The 15,400-nt window shown below is 42.7% G+C and overlaps 1 protein-coding gene across 4 annotated transcripts in view; it reads left to right on the plus strand.

The window, feature by feature from the left end:
- Positions 1-13,694, plus strand: part of LOC111974965 (ankyrin repeat domain-containing protein 13A) — a 37,746-nt gene extending 24,052 nt beyond the window's left edge. For 2 of the 4 annotated variants that reach the window (XM_024003075.2, XM_024003078.2), the window contains 13 exons: positions 220-344; positions 450-495; positions 589-732; positions 873-1,062; positions 3,719-3,785; positions 5,789-5,870; positions 6,183-6,244; positions 6,454-6,584; positions 7,304-7,461; positions 7,822-7,959; positions 9,792-9,964; positions 10,213-10,277; positions 11,073-13,694. In XM_024003075.2, the coding sequence (XP_023858843.1) occupies positions 220-344; positions 450-495; positions 589-732; positions 873-1,062; positions 3,719-3,785; positions 5,789-5,870; positions 6,183-6,244; positions 6,454-6,584; positions 7,304-7,461; positions 7,822-7,959; positions 9,792-9,964; positions 10,213-10,277; positions 11,073-11,277 (1,586 nt within the window). In that variant the 3' untranslated portion in view covers positions 11,278-13,694. Of the gene's footprint in view, positions 1-219; positions 496-588; positions 733-872; positions 1,063-3,718; positions 3,786-5,788; positions 5,871-6,182; positions 6,245-6,453; positions 6,585-7,303; positions 7,462-7,821; positions 7,960-9,791; positions 9,965-10,212; positions 10,278-11,072 lie in introns of all 4 variants that reach the window. The other 2 variants (XM_024003076.2, XM_070446928.1) reach the window with 2 other exon arrangements.
- Positions 13,695-15,400: the final 1,706 nt, after the last annotated feature.

Consider the following 15,400-nt stretch of genomic DNA (forward strand, 5'->3'; position numbering starts at 1 on the left):
CGACTAGGAGTGGCAATATCGTCCGCTATCATCCTCAGTAATTTTCCATCTAAGTTGTCAGACCCAGGTGGCTTGTCATTGTTGATAGACAACAATAATTATTTCACCTCTTCCACACTCACTTGGCCAAAACAATTATTTGTTTTGAATACATTTGTCATTACAGAAGTGTGGTATATGTTTAAATTAACTTCTCATCATAAACATGTTTGTGTGTAGTGCTGCAGGAGGCGGTCAGCACTGGCGACCCAGAGATGGTTCAGCTTGTGCTCCAGAGGAGAGACTACCTCAAAGCCTCTACAGCCCTGGGAGGAGTACCTGAGCTTCTGAGCAAGATCCGCGAGGTGTTCTCTCTCTGTTTGCTCCCCTCTCTGAAATGTTTTTCACTCATACATTTAAATTAAAAAATGTAAAGCTGCAAACTCATGCCTCTTTCCAATCCCCCCCAGTCCCCAGATTTCTACATGGAAATGAAATGGGAGTTCACAAGTTGGAGTAAGTTCTAGTTGATAACCCCCCCCATTAGAATGTGCCATGTGTGGATGTTTGAGACTTTGTTGTTTATGCTGCTTTCCCATCTGTTCCCAGTCCCCCTCGTGTCCCGGGTTTGTCCCAGTGATGTGTGTCGGATCTGGAAGAGCGGAGCCAGCCTGCGCGTGGACGCCACCCTGCTGGGCTTCGAGAACATGACTTGGATCAGAGGTCGTCGGAGCTACATCTTCAGAGGAGATGGTGAGTTCCCTTTTCCCTGAGTAAGGCTTTCACACAACAGCGTTCTACTGACCACTGTTTCAGCAGGCCGTCTCATCTTTTACCTCGCCTTTTACTCTGTTGGCGTATGTTTCACAGTGTGTGCTTGTGCCCATTGGCAGATACCTGGACTGAGTTGTTGGAGGTGAACCATGACGAAGAGGTGGTGGACACGGACCGCTTTGACATCTCCCGGGAGATAGAGGATGTAACACTGGACTCCATGCAACCTGCCGAACAGGAAGTGGCCAAGCGGCTAACCACGCCCATCGTCAACACTTTTCTGGACACCAGGCACATTGCTTTTGAGAGGTAAGATTAAACCGTACTACACTTATCTTGTTTTTCTATTGTGTCATATTCAGTTGAAGTCGTAAGTTTACATACACTTAAAACTAGTCATTAAAACTAGTTTTTCAACAACTCCACAAATTTCTTGTTAACCTTTCTAGGGTAGGTGGGACGGTAGCGTCCAGTGAAATTGCAGAGCGCGAAATTCAAAAATACTAAATTCAGATATTTAACATTCTTGAAAATATATGTGTTATACATCAAAATAAAGCTTAACTTCTTGTTAATCCAGCCGCCGTGTCAGATTTCAAAAAGGCTTTTCGGCGAAAGCAAACCATGCGATTATCTGAGGACAGCGCCCCCCATACAAACACATGAAAATCATATTTCAACCAGGCAGGTGCGACACAAAAGTCAGAAATAGCGATGTAAAAAATGCCTTTGATGATCTTCTTCTGTTGGCACTCCAAAAGGTCCCAGTTAAATCACAAATGGTCCTTTTGTTCGATAATGTCCTTCTTTATATCCATAAAAACTCAGTTTAGCTGGTGCGCTTCAGTCAATAATCCACCCATTTTCTCTCCATCAAAATGCATACAAAATGAATCCCAAACGTTACTAATAAACTTTTGCAAACAACGTTTATAATCAAACCTTAGGTATCCTAATATGCAAATAAACTATACAATTTAAGACGGAGAATCGTTATTGTCTTTACCGGAGAAAAATACCAAAGAACGTGCATTCTTCCACGCGCTTGGAAACACTACAGCCAAAATGGAAGCCACCTAGAAAAACTAAAATTTCTGGGTCATTTTTCCAAAAACCAGCCTGAAACTCTTTCTAAAGACTGTTGACATCTGGTGGAAGCCCTAGGAACTGCAATCTGGGAGGACTTGGCGTTATAATTAAAGTAATAGCCATTGAAAAAAGTGGTAAGCAGACTTTTTTTGGGGGTTGGTGGTTTGTCCTCGGGGTTTCGCCTTCCATATCAGTTCTGTTATACTCACAGGCATTATTTTAACAGTTTTAGAAACTTTAGAATGTTTTCTATACAAATCTACCAATTATATGCATATCCTAGCTTCCGGGCCTGAGTAACAGGCAGTTTACTTTGGGCACGCTTTTCATCCGGATGTCAAAATACTGCCCCCTACCCCAGAGAGGTTTAACAAACTTTGGCAAGTCGGTTAAGACATCTACTTTGTGCATGACACAAGAAATTTTTCCAACAATTGTTTACAGACAGATTATTTCACTTATAATTCACTGTATCACAATTCCAGTGGGTCAGAAGTTTACATACACTAAGTTGACTGTGCCTCTAAACAGCTTGGACAATTCCAGAAAGGATGTCATTGCTTTAGAAGCTTCTGATAGGCAAATTGAAATCATTTGAGTCAATTGGAGGTGTCAATTGTAGACCTCCACAAGTCTGTTTCATCCTTGGGAGCAATTTCCAAACGCCTGAAGGTACCACGTTCATCTGTACAAACAATAGTACGCAAGTATACGCAGCCGTCATACCGCTCAGGAAGGAGACGTGTTCTGTCTCCTAGAGATGAACGTACTTTGGTGCGAAAAGTGCAAATCAATCCCAGAACAACAGCAAAGGACCTTGTGAAGATGCTGGAGGAAACAGGTACAAAAGCTTCTATATCCACAGTAAAACGAGTCCTATATCGACATAACCTGAAAGGCTGCTCAGCAAGGAAAAAGCCACTGCTCCAAAACCGCCATAAAAAAGCCAGACTATGGTTTGCAACTGCACATGGGGACAAAGATTGTACTTTTTGGAGAAATGTCCTCTGGTGTGATGAAACAAAAATAGAAGTGTTTGGCCATAATGACCATCGTTATGTTTGGAGGAAAAATGGGGAGGCTTGCAAGCTGAAGAACACCATCCCAACCGTGAAGCACGGGGTTGGCAGCATCATGTTGTGGGGGTGCTTTTCTGCAGGAGGGACTGGTGCACTTCACAAAAGAGATGGCATCATGAAGGAGGAAAATTATGTAGATATATTGAAGCAACATCTCAAGACAGTCAGGAAGTTATAGCTTGGTCGCAAATGGGTCTTCCAAATGGACAATGACCCCAAGCATACTTCCAAAGTTGTGGCAAAATGGCTTAAGGACAACAAAGACAAGGTATTGGAGTGACCATCATAAAGCCCTGACCTCAACCTATAGAAAATGTGTGGGAAGAACTGAAAAAGCTTGTGCGAGCAAGGAGGCCTACAAACCTGACTCAGTTACACCAGCTCTGTCAGGAGGAATGGGCCAAAATTCACCCAACTTATTGTGGGAAGCTTGTGGAAGGCTACCCAAAACGTTTGACCCAAGTTAAACAATTTAAAGGCATTGCTACCAAATACTAATTGAGTGTWTGTAAACTTCTGACCCACTGGGAATGTGATGAAAGAAATAAAAGCTGAAATTATTAAATCTCTACTATTATTCTGACATTTGACATTTTAAAAATAAAGTGGTGATCCTAACTGACCTAAGACGGGGAATTTCTACTAGGATTAAATGTCAGGAATTGTGAAGAACTGAGTTTAAATGTATTTGGCTAAGGTGTATGTAAACTTTCGACTTCAACTGTAAGTCTTTGTTGAAGGACAAGTAAACTTGTACAGGGTTTTATAGTAACAGGACTCCAAATTGTTTTCCACAGAAATAAGTCTGGGATTTGGGGTTGGAGGAGTGACAAAACGGAAGTTGTCAGTGGTTTCGAGGCTAAGGTTTGTGCATTTATTATAACATTCTTGCCCTGTTAATGTTTAATTATTTTGTTGCTTGTCTAGGTTTACTGACCTTACACAAGTCCCTTTCTTTAAAGCTGCAATCAAATCAAATCAAACTATTTGTCACATGCGCCGAATACAAGTGTAGACTTTACAGTGAAATGCTTACTTACAACCCCTTAACCAACAGTGCAGTTCAAGAAGAGTTAAGAAATGATTTACCAAATAGACTAAAATAAAAAGTAATAAGAAAAAGTAACACAATAAGAAAAACAATAACGAGGTTATATACATGGGACACCGGTACCGAGTCAGTGTGCGGGTGTACCAGTTAGTTTAGGTAATTTGTACATGTAGGTGGGTGTGAAGTGACTATGCATAGATAATGAACAGCGAGTATCAGTAGTGTACAAAAGGGAGGTGGGGTCAATGTAAATTGTCCGGTGGGATTTTATTAATTGTTCAGCAGTCTTATGGCTTGGGGGTAGAAGCTGTTGAGGAGCCTTTTTGTCTTAGACTTGGCGCTCCGGTACCACTTGCCATGCGGTAGCAGAGAAAACAGTCTAGAACTTGGGTGACTGGAGTCTCTGACAATTTTATAGGCTTTCCTCTGACACCACCTATTGTATAGGTCCTGGATGGCAGGAAGCTTGGCCCCAGTGATGTACTGGGCTGTTCGCACTAGCCTCTGTAGCGCTTTATGGTCAGATGCCGAGCAGTTGCCATACCAGGATGCTCTCAATGGTGCAGCTGTAAAACCTTTTGAGGATCTGAGAACCCATGCCAAATCTTTTCAGTCACCTGAGGGGGAGAAGGTTTTGTTGTACCCTCTTCACGACTGTTTCGGTATGTTTGGACCATGATAACTCGTTGGTGATGTGGACACCAAGGAACTTGAAACTCTCAACCCGCTCCACTACAGCCCTGTCGATGTTAATGGGGGCCTGTTTGGCCCGCCTTTTCCTGTAGTACACGATCAGCTCCTTTTGTCTTGTTCGTATTGAGGGAGAGGTTGTTGTCCTGGCACCACACTGCCATGTCTCTGACCTCCTCCCTATAGGCCATCTCATCGTTGTCGGTGATCAGGCCTACCACTGTTGTTTCGTCAGCAAACTTAATGATGGTGTTGGAGTCGTGTTTGGCCACACAGTCGTGGGTGAACAGGGAATACAGGAGGGGATTAAGTACACACCCCTGAGGGGACCCAGTGTTAAGGATCAGTGTGGCAGACGTGTTGTTGCCTACTCTTAGCACCTGGGGGCGGCCTGTCAGGAAGTCCAGGATCCAGATGCAGAGGGAGGTGTTTAGTCCCAGAGTCCTTAGCTTAGTGATGAGCTTTGTGGGCATTATGGTGTTGAACGCTGAGCTGTAGTCAATGAACAGAATTCTCACATAGGTGTTCCTTTTGTCCAGGTGAGAAAGGGCAGTGTGGAGTGCGATTGGGATTGCATCATCTGTGGATCTGTTGGGGCGGTATGCGAATTGGAGTGGGTCTAGGGTGTCCGGGAGGATGCTGTTGATCAGCAGTAGAAACAATAACAAAGCATATTCCCCACCCCTGTTTTGGTAAAAGGCTGAGGGATGGTGCTGGAGAAATGTAACCGGATCTCAAATTCATAGACCAAGCTATAGATGTGTTGGACTGACCATCCATGATATAAAAATTATAGTTTTAACAATGTTTTGGGGCTATATAGTGTTTGTTTACATTTAAACATTTGAGTAAAACAAGCTTATACTTTGGGTTCTGATGGGGTACGACAGTTGAACTACGCTCATTAGTCATTTTAAAGTTATATTCTTCAAGAGTCAATGGGTACATATCATTAATTTACAAATCCCAAAATTGATGTAGCAACTGCTGATTGCCCCTTTAATTTGACAATATCTACAGTAGATTGACAGCTTTTTTAAAGGGTCAGTAGTGTTATTTCCTAGTAGCAGTAAAGGGAAGAATAGTATGCTGTATACTGCATGAGTTGTTTTTCTTTTCATTGCAGGTTTTCACTGTGAACAATGTAAACGTGGTGATCCGGACGAGGACAGAGCATCTCACCGATGAGGAGAAAGCTAGAATAAAAAGTAAGCACTCTATAATTCCTCTAGGTGGAGGTAGAGAGACATAACAACAGTTAGTTTGTGTCTGAAATGGCACCCTATCCCTATTAAGTGCACTACTTCTGGTCTACGAGAGATGGTCCTCATCTCAATGTTTAATAAGCTGCGTCTTTAGTCCCAGTGTTACGTCAGCTACACTGTCACAGTTATAATAACCCAGAGAGAGTACACAGATCCAAAATGGCCTGGCTCAGTTTAGGAGTAGACTTGTTGGAGACCTGCGCTGTGTCTGACACCATAACGCATTGTCTATTGTCTCTTTTTTTTGTCTTCTAGGTGAGAGGAATGTTCTGGAGTCTCTTCTTGGGACTGTGGAGCAGCAGATAAGCGCTCAAGGGGTAAGAGATCAGTAGACCAGGATTTGAGGTTATGGAGGATTATCTCATCTAATTGTTTTATTACTTAGCTACATAAACAGAATTTTACTTGCATTTTTGACTTCAATAAGAATGCTTCGTCTTGGTTCATGTTGGCTTCAATGAGAACACTCAACTTGGTTTGTAATGGGTTCAATAAAAACGCTAAACTCTGTTCATATTGTGGATAGGACCTCACTCTGGAGTACGCAACACCCACCAACCCCACCGCCATCACACCAGAGGAGTACTTTGACCCTGAGTTTGACCTTGAAGACAGAGACATTGGCCGGCCCATTGAACTCACCACCCGAACCCAGAAGTAAGAAAATGATGCTGCAAAGCAACAGAGAGAACAAGGCTTTTTCATCAGTATTCATGTCATCAGAAGTCTTGATTGTTTTTATAATGGTTTCCCTCAGTTCATATAAAGGTGTTGGTGTCTAGGTTTTAGCATAAGGGTGCTTGTATTGAGATGGGACTACATTGCAGTTCAGTTGAACTACATTTACATTTAAGTCATTTAGCAGACGCTCTTATCCAGAGCGACTTACAAGTTGGTGCATTCACCTTATGATGTCCAGTGGAACAACCACTTTACAATAGTGCATCTAACTCTAAGGGGGGGGGGGGGGGTTAGAAGGATTACTTTATCCTATCCTAGGTATTCCTTAAAGAGGTGGGGTTTAAGGTGTCTCCGGAAGGTGGTGATTGATTCCGCTGACCTGGCGTCGTGGGGGAGTTTGTTCCACCATTGGGGTGCCAGAGCAGCGAACAGTTTTGACTGGGCTGAGCGGGAGATCTACAAATCATCAGATCTACAAATCACCCTGCATCCCAAATAACTACTCATGATGTGATTAAGATTAGTCATTGTTCACCTCCCCTTGCTCAAACTGATTCTTAGGCAACAAACCAAAAAAACTGACTGAAACAGGGAGAGACGACCTGAACTTGTCCAATAAGACACATGTTTTTGTTTTCCGTTGCAAAAAGTATTGCTACGGTGTGCACTAATGAATATGACCCTGATATGTCCAGGTTCAAGGGCACATTGTGGATGAGCGAGGAACACCCTCTCTCCCTGGTGGAGCAGGTCACCCCTATCATCGATCTCATGGCCCGGACCAGCAGCCACTTCGCCCGGCTACGGGATTTTGTCACCCTCAAGTTCCCTCCGGGGTTCCCTGTAAAAATAGGTACAGTTACTCCTCTGTGGAAGAGTAAAGAAATGAGAATGTTTACACAAAATGCTTGTGTGACTTAGCTCATTCAAACACTAAAGATCTGGGGCCTACTGAATCGAGCATCTCAGAGGAGTGCTGATCTAGGATCAGGCACCCCCGTTCATGTAATCTTATTCTATGTGAACTATAAAGCAGAACTGACTCTAAATCAGCACTCATACTCTGACACGCTTGATAAATACTTAGCTCTGATTGAGAAAAACTGCACACACATATTCACCAAGTACCACTATGAAAGGCTCACCATAGAGGCATTTGCTTTTAAATAACGGGATGCATAAAGGTTATCCGTCTTTGTTTCCGCTCACACAGAGATTCCCCTGTTCCACGTGCTCAACGCTCGTATTTCATTTGGTGGTGTCAACAAATGCAGTACGTGCGAACCCCTGGACACGCCACCCTCGGCTACCACGCCCACACCCTCGGAGGAGGACGGCAGTGAAGATGCAGGTAGGCACACTCATTCCGCTGACCTGGGTGAAGTGACCGCGGCATTCATTCCCATGGGTTATTATGAACACATTTCTCAAATTAATTTCTTCAGTTGCTTCTGACAGCTGAACAACAAATATGAATGTTTGGCGGCAGGCAGCCTAGCGGTTAACCTCTCTGGCACCAGTGGGACGGTAGCGTCCCACCTCGACAACAGCAAGTGAAATTGCAGGGCGCCAAATTCAAAACAACAGAAATCCCATAATTAAAATTCCTCAAACATACAAGTATTATACACCATTTTAAAGATAAACTTCTTGTAAATCCAACCACATTGTCCAATTTCAAAAAGACTTTACGGTGAAAGCACACCACGCGATTATGTTAGGTCAGCGCCTAGTCACAGAAAACCATACAGCCATTTTCCGGCCAAGGAGAGGGCTCACAAAAGTCAGAAATAGAGATTAAATTCATCACTAACTTTTGATGATCTTCATCAGATGGCACTCACAGGACTTCATGTTACACAATACATGTGTGTTTTGTTCGATAAAGTTAATCTTTATGTCCAAAAACCTCAGTTGAAATTGGCACGTTATGTACAGTAATCATTGTCTCAAACAAACATCCGGTGAAATTTGAGAGCCACATCAAATTACAGAAATACTCATCATAAACATTGATGAAAATACAAGTTTTATACATAGGATTAAAGATAAACATCTTGTTAATCCAGCCGCTGTGTCAGATTTCAAAAAGGCTTTACTGCGAAAGCACACCACGCGATTATGTTAGGTCAGCGCCTAGCCACAGAAAACCATACAGCCATTTTCCAACCAAGGAGAGGTGTCACAAAAGTCAGAAATAGCGTTAAAATGAATCACTTACCTTTGATGATCTTCATCTGGTGGCACTCCCAGGTCTCCATGTTAGACTATAAATGTTTGTTTTGTTCGATAATCTCCCTCTTTATGTCCAAAAACCTCAATTTTGTTGGTGCGTTTAGTCCAGTAATCCAAAGGCACAATGCGCGCTCTCAACATTCAGACGAAGAGTACAATAAAAGTTTGTAGAAACATGTGAAACGATGTTTAAAATCAATCCTCAGGTTGTTTTTGTCATAAATAATCAATAATATTTCAACCGGACAAAAGCTTCGTCAATAGAAAAGGAGAAACAAGAAAGGCGTGCTCCCAATGACGCGCTGGACTCATGTCTTGAAATTTCCACTGTCCACTCATTGAAAGTGCTGTATCTCCCTCATTTTTTCAGAGTAAAAGCCTAAAACAATGCCTAAAGACTGGCCTCGTGTAGAAGAAGCCATAGAGATCGTGAACTGGGTCCTATGTCTTTGTATGGTGGATAGGCTTTCAATGGAAAAACAGCCTTTCAAAATAATAGTATTTCCTGGATGGATTTATCAGGTTTTCACCTGCCATATCAGTTCTGTTATACTCAGACATTATTTTAACAGTTTTGGAAACTTTAGAGTGTTTTCTATCCAAATCTACTAATTATATGCATATCCTAGCTTCTGGGCCTGAGTAGCAGGCAGTTTAATTTGGGCACGCTTTTCATCCAAAATTCCGAATGCTGCCCCCTACCCTAGTGAAGTTTTAAGAGCGTTGGCCCAGTAACCGAAAGTTTGCTGGTTCGAATCCCAAAGCCGACTAGGTGAAAACTTTGATGTGTCCTTGTGCAATGCACTTAACCCTAATTGCTTCTGTAAGTCGCTCTGGATAAGAGTGTCTGCTAAATTTATGTAAATATATCCATATAAATTTCATTAGAAATGTCAATATTGACAGCTTACCAATAATAACAACATTCTCTATTTCTGTTCCCTCCAGTTCCCCCTCTATTCCAAGTGTGTCCCTCTGTATTTGAGGTGCCTGCACACTACCGCCACAGAGGAGGAGGGGGCAGCCGCCGTCACATGCCCGTATCCAACCACGACGAGGAGCTACTGCAGTACGCCATCCACCAGAGTCTGCTGGAGTCCGGTGGTGGAGACCCGGGACAGGTCTGAGACGCCACACACACACACACGCCACACACACTCCTCGTCAGGTCCTCTTGCTCTCACTGACTCCTCCGCCTCACTTCTCATGTTTTTGACCTGGGGTCTGTGTCTGTTCAGGAGGCCACAATATTACAAAACAGATTGTGTAGAACTGATATTATAGGGAATTATGTCCGTTACATTTATACCAGTTCTATCTGCGACGTGCCAAGCATTTTACCTACGCCACCCTTTATTTTGTCCTCTAGGAAGTGACCTGGGAAGATGCCAATGGGGACCTCACGGACCCTATGCTCAGTAGCCAGAGTGACAGGTAAATCAAATTGTATTGGTTGTGTACACATATTTTTCTCATGCTGCTGCTGGTGCAGCGAAATGCTTATGTTTCTAGCTCCAACAGTGCCGTATACCTAACAATATAAAATAATACACACAAATCCACAAAATACAAAGAAAGAAATTAAGAAATATTAGAACGAGGTGTGTGTGTGTGTGTGTGTGTGTGTGTGTGTGTGTGTGTGTGTGTGTGTGTGTGTGGAAAGTATGGACAGTATAATGAATAGAAAGGTTTGTACAGCAGTAGTTATATAGGATGAGCCACCACTAGAATACAGTATATACATATAAAGTGGGTAAAAAAGTATGTAAACATTATTAAAGTGACCAGTGTTCCATGAGTCTTTACATAGGGCAGCAGTCTCTAAGGTGCAGGGTAGAGTACCGGGTGGTAGCCAGGTAGTAACAGTGACTAAGTTCAGGGCAGTTATTCACAAAGTATTCATGCACATCATTGGCTACACTATTCACTTTTGCCCAAAGTGGCTTTCAATTAGCACGTATATTTAGAATATAACCCACGGGCCCATGTTTTGGGAATCAAACCCACAGATCTGGTATTGCAAGCACGTGTCCAAACAACTTAGCATTAAAAGCATAATTTTCTCAGCTTCGCTGAGGTATGGTCGAATGGGCACTATGTGGATAGGTGCTTTTGAAAGGAAGTTGGTAGTTATTGACGTTGGACAACTGTCGTCCAGGAAAGAAACATTCCAAGCCTTTCTTCTCTTTCTGATACCAACGCCTGATCCCTCCTCCACTGTTGTTCCAGAAGCATCACAGAGGGGGCGCTGGTGGACTTGGGAGACACCACATCGAGTCCGGCCAGCTCAAGCACCTCGACCTCCAGCCCCGACGTGGACCTCCGCATGGCCATGGAGCTGTCGGCCCGGGCCCAAGCCGAGGAGGAGGGGAGGAGGAAAGAGGAAGTGGAGGAGCTGGAGAGGATATTGCAGCTCTCGCTCACAGAGAAGTAAAAAGAGGAAAATATGAGGGGGAAAAAGGGTTATTAAGACCACGCCTTGCCATACCTGCATGAACTATTTATAAATCAAGAAGCGGCCACCATCACACCCCCTCCCAATCCAACCCCCCCCCCCCTACTCCACTGCAATCCACCATGACACCGGCAAAACCTCCATGTAACAACATTGTCATTAACACAACCATCTATATTTAATACTTTGATACCTATTTTTGTTTAAAAAACATGTTGCTATATTTGTATTTCTATATAACACTTAGGCTCTGTCTCAAAAGTGTACACGCTGTCAAATCCTTGATTCCTCCTGTCCTTATAAGAGTCATAGCCACTCCTCTCCCGAAGAGGAATCCATGTATTCTTTGAGATTATTTTGGGAACTGTTTCATTTCACTGGAGTGTCAGGGTTGCAACCTGTGATTTGAATTAGTTGGGTGTTGCCAAGAGTGGGTTAAACCTGTGGCAGGTAGCACAGGAGGCTGGTGAGGGTAGGACAGATGACAATAATGGCTGGAATGGAATCAAAGACAAGGAAACCATGTTTGATGTGTTTAATACCGTTCCATTGATTCCATTCCAGCCATTGCTATGAGACCGTCCTCCCCAATTAAGGTGCCACCAGCCGCTTGTGGCTGTTAGCTGTTTTAGTTGTGGCTCTGGAAGGTTGTTCTTTCAGAGCTCTGGGTCATGTCCATGAGGCACCAAACAGAAGCAAGCTGACTGAAACAGGTAGGGACTACCTGCCCTATTATGAATATGACTCTGGGAATGGAACTCCAGTGTTCACACAGCCATTTGACAGAGGTTCACAGCCACACTGAAAGATTGAATATCTCAGGGTTCCATTGTTCTACAGTTCCTTTTCTTTGAAACTATAGTGAAAGTGCAGTATATTAGTTTATTGTAGACACATCGAATGCAGTTTTCTGGTCATCGATTAGGATTTTTTCTACTTTGAACAGGATGGCATCAAACAGTATGACTTGGTGGTGCTGCCGTCCCTTTTTCTTGTTTGCCTGACACTGCATAACTTGGGTCCTTTTCAATCAAAACCTGTAATTCCTGGGAAAAGACAAAAGTAAGATTCTTCTTGTGCTGCAAGAATTCATGTTTTGTATTCGTGTTGAAATTGACACAGTGTGAAAATGAACATGATAATTCAAACATGCACAAGAAGACGGAGGTTCTTGGTTTGCACCAGAAACCAGGTGTTATTAAATTGGTTGTTATTTTGGAGGGGGTCTGTCTTGTTGGCCATCACCAATGGTCACTGAGCACCGTTAAGCATCAGCACCACGACTCAACAAAGCAATAGCAGAAGCCACTGTGCCTACCTGTGGTGGATGATAAAGTAGCATACACATGGTTCAGAGGCGCTCGCAAGCAACCAGGGTCCAAACATGGATCATTGTAGGCTATCCATTGGCGAAGACATTTTTCGTCCCTTAAATGTAGAAGAATATGGCCATCAGACCTCAAACACAACAGGGTTCTAAGGACTGCTGTTAGGGCTCTCTTTTTTTATCTTGCAACTACAGACCAACCTGTGGACTGAGTGACGTGCGACAGATCTGAGATCAAACATGGATGCCAGCTCAGTGTACCATCATTATTTTGTACTGAAGGGAGCATTTCCTAGTCTGGGTACCAGTCAATGTCTTTGGCACATGACATAGAGTACAAAGAATGGAACGTTAGCTAAACAGAGACTGGCAACCAGGCTAAGCATTCCCCTCTCACATGTCCAATTCTAAATGGATCCCTAGACCCTACCTATGCCCTATGCTCTTGTACAGATCTGATAAGATTTGACAGGTGTATGCGATATGGTAGTACGTCTACCTTTTCCTCTGATGGGCCATTTTCACCATATTGCAGATCTCCACAATAGGGCATAGTAGGGTCTAGGGATCCATTTGGGCTTAGGCTACAGACATGATTGGTTTTGGGGGGGGGGGGGTCAGTGTTATAATGCCACTCAGGCCAGACCTACTAAAGACACCGGAGAACATTTGAAAGGTCTCATCTTTAAAGCTGTGATCAAGGGGCTTCAAAAATGTTTCCTATCCAGTGGTATTGGTGGATAAAAAAGGAATTAACCAATGTAGTTAATTACAATGATTACAACCAACAGCACTTTGGACATGTTTCTGATGCATCGCTTCGTCTGTTCTGTTTTCTGGGGGCTAGAGCTCTAAACAGCTAATGATCAAATTGCCAAACCATAGGACAGTCTCTAATGTACCAGGGTTCGCTTTGATTAGATTTCTTGGGAAAAGTCTTTGTACTGCTTTATTTGCTAGCAGGTAAGCTTATTTTTTAACATGTTCATAAGAATTTGTGAAAACATTTGTAAACTGTGATGTTGGTTTAAAAATGTTTTCTTTCTTCAATAAATGCACTTTATTTCAATTTGGGTGAACTGCGGCTGATTCTGTTACAAGTAAGTCTGCTTCTTGCTAAGATAAACGGCAGATGGCACAAACCTATTCATTGTTCAGATCACAAAAGCACAATCCTTAATTTGTTTTTCAGACAAATGCCTGCTCTGATCATTAACCATTCAATGACTAGCTGTACATATCACAGATTTTAAACACTGGATTAATATGTCACAGCAATTTCCTGTGCATTGTTTCATCAATAATCATTGGTATATACTTTATGGTTGGATTACCCTATAGGTCTATGAATTAATGGTATGTTTTGTTGGGCTAAATATAGTAACTGGCTTCATTCAAATCCTGACATCTGCTCCATGTATCCACACTGACAAATTAGAGCGTCTGAACTGTTTACAGTAATTAAATTGGATGCCATAAGAATATTATGGCAGATATACAGTACATGAGCACTATATTGTGTAGAAGGAATCAATTCTGAAAATGGAATTGAAAATTCTATTAGCCCTCTTCATGAACTAAGAGAGATTTCATAATCAAACATCCATCATCTTTCCAGATTTCACATGAAAAAACAAAATTATAGACACAAAATTAGCAACAAGGGATAAACAAATTTTCCAATGGTTTTGGTGATTTTTCCAAATATTCTTATTCATTATGGATTTTAGTACAATTTGACATTTCAGTCGAGGGATCTATGGTTTGCGGCAGATTTTCATTTTAGATGCTTATAGAAAAATGCTGTCACCTTTTCTATCGCCTAATGTGTTATTGATCCCTTCTAATTTTGACTGGCATGTGAGTGAGTGCCATTTGGGAATCTATTTGAAACCAACAGCTACATCAGGGCGTCTTACGTGTTTTCAGCATTATGCAACTGGTCTCACTTTTATCTGCTGCAACACTTAAAGATGTAGTCCGGGATCTTAAGCACAAAAATTCGTAACATATTGTATGAATTTGATTATAATGATGTTTTGGCAGTACATACACTACATGACTAAAAGTATGTTATGTGGACACCTGCTCGTCGTACATCTCCTTCCAAAATCATGGGCATTAATATGGAGTTGGTCCCGCCTTTGCTGCTATAACAGCCTTCACTCTTCTGGGAAGGCTTTCCACTAGATGTTGGAACATTGCTGTGGGGACTTACTTCCATTCAGCCACAAGAGCATTAGTGATGTCGGGCACTGATGTTGGGCGATTAGGCCTGGCTCGCAATTGGCGTTCCAATTAATCCAAAAGATGTTCGATGGGGTTGAGGTCAGGGCTCTGTGCAGGCCAGTCAAGTGTGCAGGCCAGTCAAGTTCTTCCACATCAATCTCAACCAACCATTTCTGTATGGACCTCGCTTTGTGTACAGGTGTATTATCATTCTGAAACAGGAAAGGGCCTTCCCCAAACTGTTGCCACAAAGTTGGAAGCACAGAATCATCTAGAATGTCATTGTATGCTGTAGTGTTACGATTTCCTTTCACTTGAAGGGGTGAAAGGGGGGTCTAGCCCGAACCATGAAAAATAGCCCCAGACCATTATTCCTCCTCCCCCAAACTTTACAGTTGGCACTATGCATTGGGGCAGGTAGCGTTCTCCTGGCATCCGCCAAACCCAAATTCGTCCGTCGGACTGCCAGATGATGAAGCATGATTCATCACTCCAGAGAACGTGTTTCCACTGCTCCAGATTCCAATGGTGGCAAGCTTTACACCA

The sequence above is a fragment of the Salvelinus sp. IW2-2015 genome, linkage group LG15 (assembly GCF_002910315.2).
Source record: "Salvelinus sp. IW2-2015 linkage group LG15, ASM291031v2, whole genome shotgun sequence".
In the NCBI taxonomy this organism is placed as follows: Eukaryota; Metazoa; Chordata; class Actinopteri; order Salmoniformes; family Salmonidae; genus Salvelinus; species Salvelinus sp. IW2-2015.